Source organism: Astatotilapia calliptera, chromosome 7 (genome assembly GCF_900246225.1).
Source record: "Astatotilapia calliptera chromosome 7, fAstCal1.2, whole genome shotgun sequence".
In the NCBI taxonomy this organism is placed as follows: domain Eukaryota; kingdom Metazoa; phylum Chordata; class Actinopteri; order Cichliformes; family Cichlidae; genus Astatotilapia; species Astatotilapia calliptera.
This window is the reverse complement of record NC_039308.1, coordinates 9125776-9134561: the sequence shown is the minus strand read 5'-3', so window position 1 is coordinate 9134561 and position 8786 is coordinate 9125776. Positions and strand designations below refer to the sequence as shown.

Genomic DNA, 8786 nt, shown 5'->3' with positions numbered 1-8786 from the left:
AATTGTGCAAAAATTGTTTACCGAGCATCGAAACTAGATCTCAGATCAATAAATAGAAGCTAAGTTAAGGCTACGTCCACACTAATGTGTTTTCTTTTGAAAACGCATAGTTTTCTCTCCGTTTTGGCCTCCCGTCCACACTGAGATGGCATTTTCCCCAAGGAAAAACGCAGCGTTTTGAAAACGCTCTCGAAAATGCATATATTTCAAAACGGAGCTGTCCCGTCGCAGTGTGCACACTCGAAAACGCAGACTTTCTAAAACGATGATGCATTTTTGTCCTGTGATGCATTCATGTGACCAATTAAACAAAGATAGTGGAGGGCATTATACAGCAGTTGTTTTGATTGCTCTCAATTTTGACAGCCCTAAAAAAGATTAATATCAGTTTGTACATGCTCCAGATAGCTTTTCGTCAAATTCTTTAATTCTCACCCACTTTTGCGCATGCGCAGGACTGGAACGTAAGCGTTTTTGGCCGTTTCAATGTGGACGCACATTTCAGACGAAAACGCCGTTTTCAAATCTATCCGGGCTAGTGTGGACATAGCCTAAATTAACATAATTCAGAGGTTACACACCAAACTCCTGTTTCACATCTGACTCAAACCCCGTGCAGCAGTTTCCTCAATTTTGGACTCGCAGTCAACTTTTGAATCCTATACGTCAAAGGTAAGGTTTTACTACTTAACTTACATAGGTCAACTGATGTTGCTGTAAAATTTCTACCATTATGTGCGTGAATGAATCTGAAAGGCAGAGGTCAGTTACAAATTGAAAAAAACACTTTGAAGGAAATAGTGGAATTATTAATAAAAGTTTCTAATTTTTTAGAATCTTAATGTACCAGTAAACTTTGATCTTAAGGAATATAAAATTATTTGGTGCTGCTGTTTCAGAGTCTACAGAACTACAAAGATTAAACAAACTGAGCAAATTGACTATGAAAATAATGGCATCACTTGATCTGTGGTATCACTGGCTACCATTCAGAGATGCAAAGTCAGAAATTCACAGGTTGCTCCTAGTTTGGTCCCAGAATATCTCCCAGTGTAATGGGCTGCTACCTCAGGTGGAGTGTGTCTTGACAGTATTTTCAGCTCTATGGTGATGTCTTTCGGCTCTCTCTCAGGATGCTGTCCAGGCCATTCAGCTGGCGGAGGAAACCTCGGTTAGGGATGACACCTCTGTGGTCTTTTACTGTCTTGATGGCCTCCACAAGCGTCAGATTTTGTCTGATCATCAAGTAGGCTAGCACCAGAGTAGCTGAGCGGCTCACTCCCACAGTACAGTGGACCAGAACCTTACCTGCACATACCAAAAAACATAATCACAAGTCCACGCAAATTAAACAACCTGCATAGAACTCAGTAGCCATGCACACAAAGAACCCAGCACATACACAAAACTGTTTGCTTTGTATCCACTGTGGCAGAAACATCAGCGTTGTTTTAAAATGCATTTTTTTACTATTTGAAAAATGAAGTTTGTCAACAGTTATTGTTTGCTGTGTAGCAGTGGAAATATCAACAACTGCCACTGGATTACATGAATCTTTAAAACTGGAGGATTCTAAGGCGAGCTCTGAAGCCTCAGCACTCCTGTTCCATTAGTCTTGTACAATATCAATATCTTGTACAAACAAACAAACAAACAAACATAACGAGGCTCAGGAAAGTAAGTGTGCATTGTGATCCAGCAATTATAACTTTGGCCAAAATACAGACATTTCATTCGCCAATAAAAAGTTGCTCAGCCTTCAGCAACACATGTAACTGCACGTATCATGACTGGATGAGTTTCAGGTTTTGCATTTTTTTCTGTATTAGAGTGAAGCCAGTGATAAATCAATACATCCACCCATGTACAGTAGAAATTACAGCTATAGTTAAAATGGCAAACTTAACTTTCAAAAAGTCAACAAATCCTGAAGACAACAAATTATTGATGTGCAGCACACATATCAAATCTTTCATAGTGATTTTGTAATTTATTCAAACTATAAACAGGCAAAATAAATAATAAGTTATGGTGTGTTTTAGCTACAGTGAATTTGTTCCAGCTCGGGTGGAGACTTTAATGAGTAAATACTTTTATAGAGATTCAAGTAGATTTTATTGCAGCACATTTATACTTTTATTTCAGTAAAATGTTATTTTTACTGAATATACATACACTATTGTATTACTTTTATATAAGTAGCAGATTTAGGACACTTCTTCCAAAGCTGTAAAATGCTGATAATCAGCATTTGATCAGAGCATTTGTTCACTGTTTATCAAAACAGTGAAGAATACTTTACTAGTAAACACAGATCTAAGTACCACCAGATTTACATAAGATGATTTACGTAAAATGATAGAAACAACCTGAACTGTTCAGATCAGACAAATGAGCTACTTATTGTTGTCATATATTGTAAAAAGACAGTCTGTCACATACTCCTCTCTGTCCACTGCTCAGCGGACGTGTAACTTTATCTAGATGACCTATAATACTGGAACCTGAACCCGCAGTGAGTGGAACTCTGCAGCCAGAGGTGTACAGCTGTGTTTCACTGAGTGACCATTTGGCAGCAACATAAGCACTGGAGAGGCTTCCAAATTTAGTTTCCAAATTGTACACAAATACGGTTCAAAACAACGCTGATCATGGCGCCACCTTGCTTTAATGCAGTAACCTGAAATGTCCATTAAAAGTGACCAATCACATTAGAACCCCTCTTCCTTTGGGCTCTGCTCCAAACAGTCAAAATTCAGTTCATTTGCAGGAGCAAGAGTGAGAGTGTGAATCAAAGTTCTGCATGCACAGGTTGTTGAATTTATGCAGAGGAATTTAATTCTAGATTACGTTTTTTCCTGCGTGGAATTTTTGACATAAATAATTCCATAAGATTACAAAATGTTAGGTCAAAATGTTTTGCTTAAAATGGTCAGTTTGTTCTGCAATTGGAATTCCCACCATCTCTGGCTCCAAAAACAACATGCCAGTGGCCACAAAACTAACATTACGCCAGATTCCAGAAATCAATGGATGATGTCACAAACTTCCATTATTTTTATACAGTCTGCAAAAGAGACATACAGAACCAGAGTGTGAGCTTGTGGATGTTTGTTTATATTACAATCTTCAGCGTGGTTTTAGGATAGCTGTGCCCCTGATCACTGCTATTAAACACAAATGGTTGCTCCCCTCATCCCAGTGCAAATTACTAGGATAAATTGATGATTTACAAAAGACTATTAGCTACCCTAAAAATATTTATACATATTTTATATAAATGAAAATAGTTTCATGTAATCAGTGTAAAGCAATATACTAAATATTTGTTCATACTTTAAAGAAAAAGCTAAATGACCAGTTAAGACAAGGGCTGTGCCCCAAATTCCTCTTTTAGAATAGAATAGAATAGAATAGAATAGAATTCAACTTTATTGTCATTGCACATGCACAGGTACAGGGCAACGAAATGCAGTTTGCATCCATCCAGAAGTGCTTTAGTGATATAGATATATTACAATATATATTAGCAATAATATAGATATGTGAGTATATTACAGAAATGGGTCTATTATGGTATGTTATAATGTACACGGTATGAAGTATGTTGTGAATATTCTATAACTATAAGTATGTACAGGCTGTAGTGAGTACAAGCTATGTACAGGATATGAACAGGATATAAATATGAAAAACTATACAGGATATGAAATAAATAACTTTACAGAATCTGGGATATACAGCTATACAGAAATGGGAACTATGCAAGTTGTAAACAGTTGTAGGATTAAAGATTATCGAATGTACAGAATGATTATTTACACAGAGCTATACAGTAGTGCAGTTAAGATAAGTGAGGGTGTAGATAGTTTCTACAGAGGCTATATAAAGTGCTAGTGGTTGTGAGTGGTGGTTCAGTCCATGTTATTATTGTGTTTGAGGGTACAGTTGTCCATTGTGTGTGTATGTTCAGTCCATGAGTTTAACGTGGGTCAGATGTCAGGAGGCAGAGTTCAGGAGTCTGACAGCTGTGGGGAAGAAGCTGTTCCGGTACCTGGTGGTCTTAGTCCGGAGGCTCCTGTGGCGCCTCCCAGAGGGCAGGAGGGTGAAATATCAGCATGTGATGGGTGACTGGGGTCTTTGATGATTTTCCCAGCCCTTTTCAGACACCGCTTCCTGTAGATGTCTTTTATGGCAGGAAGTGGTGCTCCGGCGATGCGCTGGGCAGTTTTCACGACCCTCTGCAACGCCTTCCGGTCCGAGGCAGAGCAGTTCCCGTACCAGACTGTTATACAGTTGGTCAGGATGCTCTCGATGGTGCAGCGATAGAAGTTCACCAGGATGTCTGAGGACAGGTGGTTCTTCCTCAGAGTCCTCAAGAAGAAGAGGCGCTGGTGAGCCTTCTTGACCAGCTTGGAGCAGTTGGTCGTCCAGGTGAGATCCTCGGAGATGTGGACTCCCAGGAACTTGAAGCTGCTCACACGCTCCACAGCCGTCCCCTTAATGTGGATGGGTGGATGTGGGTCAGCATTCCTCCTGTAGTCCACGATGAGCTCCTTGGTCTTCTCGGTGTTAAGCAGCAGGTTGTTTCTGTCGCACCACTCAGCCAGACGATCCACCTCCTCCCTGTAGGCGGCCTCATCGTTGTCACTGATGAGGCCAATCACCGTGGTGTCATCTGCAAACTTAATGATGGTGTTGGAACCATCAGCAGGTCTGCAGTCGTGGGTGAAGAGGGAGTAGAGGAAAGGGCTCATCACACAGCCTTGTGGTACACCGGTGTTCATTGTGATGGTAGATGAGCAGCGGTTATCCAGCCGGACATGTTGGGGGCGGTTGGTCAGGAAGTCCAGTAACCATTTGCAGATGAGGGAACTGATGCCCAGGTCTGTCAGTTTCCTGATGAGTTGTGAGGGGTGGATTGTATTGAATGCTGAACTGAAGTCTATAAACAGCATTTTCTTCTTCTTCTTCACTACATTAGACATTTGCATCATTATTTAGACCTGTTGAGCCACACAAGTCTAACTATATAACACAACATTTAAGTGTTTTTGAAGAAGCAACAGCATGTAGTGGGAAAATTTATAAACTAAAAACAGGGCCATTCAAATACAAATGGATGAATCTGCTAAAGCAAGGTTACATTAAGCGTTCCCAGTAGTTATATAAGACCTTTCCTAGATCAAAAAGAGATTCATTTAAAATGTAGAAGATACTACAGTGGCAGCACGGTGGCACGGTGGTTAGCACTGTTGCCGCACAGCAAGAAGGTCCTGAGTTCAATTCCACCATCAGGCCGGGGTCTTTCTGTGTGGAGTTTGCATGTTCTCCCCGTGTTTGCGTGGGTTCTCTCCGGGTACTCTGGCTTCCTCCCACCGTCCAAAGACATGCAGCTTGTGGGGATAGGTTAATTGGATAATTCAAATTGCCACTAGGTGTGAATGTGCGAGTGAATCTGAGTGTGAATGGTTGTCTGTCCCTATGTGTTAGCCCTGCGACAGACTGGCGACCTGTCCAGGGTGTACCCCGCCTCTCGCCCTATGACAGCTGGGATAGGCTCCAGCACCCCCCGCGACCCTGAAAAGGATAAGCGGTAGCGAATGGATGGATGGAAGATACTACAGTCTGAAAATTTTTTAGGTCTTTGGGCAAGACACTTCACCCGTTGCCTACTGGTTGTGGTCAGAAGGCCCGGTGGCGCCAGTGTCCGGCAGCCTCCCCTCTGTCAGTGCGCCCCAGGGTGGCTGTGGCTACAATGTAGCTTGCCATCACCAGTGTGTGAATGGGTGGATGACAGATTGTGTAAAGCGCTTTGGGGTCCTTAGGGACTAGAAAAGCGCTATACAAATACAGGCCATTTACCATGTACCATTTAGGTCAAAGAACAGTCTTAGGTCTTAAGTCTTAGGTCAAACAACAAATGTATTTGTTTACTCTAGTAATATAATAACTCATTTTTACTTAAAATTACTTTAGTCAATATCTATCCATCAGGCCATCAGGGTTATATGGGGTTCAGTCTTGCCCCGGGATCTTTTTTTGATATGCAGAACACAGAGCTTCTAACTGCTAGATGACCTGCTATTTGAAATGATAATTTTCCCTCATGTTATCAATTAATAATACATTTTTCATAGGCATCTTTCAAAAGAATCAAAGATACCTTGTAAGCAATTAAATAACAAAAAACACAGCATGCAAAAAATAACAATTGGAAGAGTGCATAGATTTAAAAGTTAATAGATCATAAAATTAAAATCAAACACAGTAGAACAGAGAATCTACCCACACAGACCCCCACACACCCAGACTCAGACAAACCTCCACTGGTGAGGGCTTTGTGAATGAACTCAGAAGCAGGATAGAAGTTAACACTCATGTCAAAAGTTGGTGAGTCATGAGCCTCAATGCCAAGATAGGTGATGTTCATCCCAGCATAATATTCGGCTCCCCCGCGCCACTTCGTCTGTGCGCAGTTGAGGATATGTGTAATGCCAAGTTTGGCCAATTCTCGTCGATCTGATGCAATGTCCCTGCAGAGGAGAGAAGGTATTTCCAGCTCTAGCAGTTAAACTGTTTTCACTTGACTACATAACTTGTATGATTTATGCTGACATGTAACTCTTATGTGACTCCTAAGCTTATGAATGAGACAAACAGATACTGCTGGGTGATGGAGCTAGATATAGATGTTAGATAAATACGCTTGCTTTAGACTAAACAACTTTCAGCTTATATGGTGGAATGCCAGAATATTTACTTCATTAAAATTAGTTCTCATTGGGTGCTCATTACTGACTCGTAGTAATGGGTATTTTTATTTCTAAGTAATACGTTACTAAGAAATTAATACTTTAAGTATTTATTCACTGTTATTAAGACACTCTGAGTATTTACTTCTTCTGCCACCGTTTAGAGGTTAGAAACACTCACTGGTCTCCGATATAGAGTCGTGGCCACACTTCGTCTGCATGGTTGCAGGCCGTTTTGCCCGTGTAAAGGAGCCTTTCTAGCTCGGAGACGGTCAGGATCGGGGAGGAACGTTCAGAGTCTTTTCGGCTCGGAGACCTGGAGCTGCTCCGGGACCGAGAGAATCGAGACATGAACGCCATTAAATCTGTGAAAACAGAGATGAAAAGAACGGGTCTTTTATTATTATTATCATTATTATTATTATTAAAGAAATTCACACGCGCGTGCGTTCAGAATAAAACGAATAAAATTAAAATATAAACTGGTTGTGTGTTGTAATCCTTACGTTTATTATTTGAATATGACATTTTAATAACAAATGTACCTATAGCTTTATGTAAATAATTCGTAGCATGTTAGTTTACAGTTGCGGATACAAACAAAAGCATGCAGATCATGAATTTTACGTGTTTTTTAAAAACGCGAATACCATATTTGTATTTACCTGTGTTGTTTTATTCCGTGTCTCAGTTATGTGGGGCTAGGTGCTCTGCGGCCATGTTGACTAATTTATTTGTTATGGGAGGATAACTGTGTAGACGAGACAGCTGCTATTGCATTCAGTGGGCATCTTCACCGTCTTCTCAACAAGTCTTCATTGAGGTGCGTGACTCCGAGGACATAGCTCCCGTTTTAAAACGAAATTTAACGAAATTTAAAATAATGTGAGCTTACACAGTACAAAGAGCTTCTCCAGTTCTTCTCTGTGGCAATTTATAGTCGGTTGTGTTGAAATAAGCGACTTTCAGCTGCTCCTTTAGTCACATTGGTCACAAGGGGTCGCCACAGCGAGTAAGTCTGCATATTTGATTTGGAAGATTTTTACACCGAGTTCTTGACACCATTGTGACTAAAGGAAGCAATTGAAGGTCGTTTATTTCCCGACGCAACCCCAAAAGGATTTGTGAGCACTCCTGGGATCGAAGAGGGATCTTTCAGTTTTTATGCGAATGTTGCTATTGCTAACTGAAATGATGGCTTTAATGGTATTATTTAACATTAATGGATTTTAGTCATTGTGGTGTTTGCTACCATCTGCTGGTCAAATTGGGGTAAAGCATTAAAAATGTCAAGGTAGGAAAAAATGAATAGCAGTCTTACCACAAGGTCCATCTGCTCTGGAACTTTCCATCACACCGCTGGAGTAGTGCGGTGTTGTTCTCCTTGTATAAAGAGTGATGGAAAATTCTGTCATAAAACTGATTACGTTTTAGTTTTTCTTTAGGAAGACCCATGTGCAGAAAATAATATATGTTATGAATTACAAATTACAATTAATAAAATTAGTTTTAAATCTGATTTAATAATAACTGGTTTAATAAATCATTTAAAAATATAATGAAGAAACGTTAGACCCACTTAAAAAAATCTAACCATAAAAAAATCTAAATTTGGGCTTTCTACGGAAAAAAAAATATAGGGAAAATGAAAATTTATTTGGAATGATTGTGTGAAATAGTACGATTTCTTTCCAGCATCAGACAATAACAACATAAATAACATTATCAGAGGCCTGTATTATGAAGCAATATTATGGTCTTGGTGAGGTTAGTTTTCATTATTGAGGTGGTTGCTTGCCAGGGTACATCACAATGGTAACTTGCGGTAGAGTATATAGAAAAGTATATAAACCTGAAAATAGTATTACTGGTCATAAACAATATTGAGTTGAAATTTAACGTAAAAATGAATATATCCAGATCATATGCCTATCTCATCCAATCTGAAGCACCGTCTTCTGCAACACTAACATACTAAAGGTCCTTCATGACATCCATGATGGTTTTCCTCTTTTCCTCCTGCCTGACAGC

The 8786-nt window shown here is 39.9% G+C and overlaps 1 protein-coding gene across 1 annotated transcript; it reads right to left on the bottom strand.

Annotated features, from left to right (window-relative positions):
• Positions 1 to 499: 499 nt before the first annotated feature.
• On the bottom strand, positions 500 to 8205 carry dusp26 (dual specificity phosphatase 26). Its single transcript, XM_026172912.1, has 4 exons — positions 7421 to 8205; positions 6937 to 7120; positions 6325 to 6536; positions 500 to 1308 (listed from the first exon to the last, which is right to left on the bottom strand). Exons 2-4 carry the CDS (start codon positions 7113 to 7115, stop codon positions 1103 to 1105), a joined length of 597 nt encoding a protein of 198 aa, XP_026028697.1. The 5' UTR covers positions 7116 to 7120; positions 7421 to 8205; the 3' UTR covers positions 500 to 1102.
• Between the last annotated feature and the right edge of the window lie 581 nt (positions 8206 to 8786).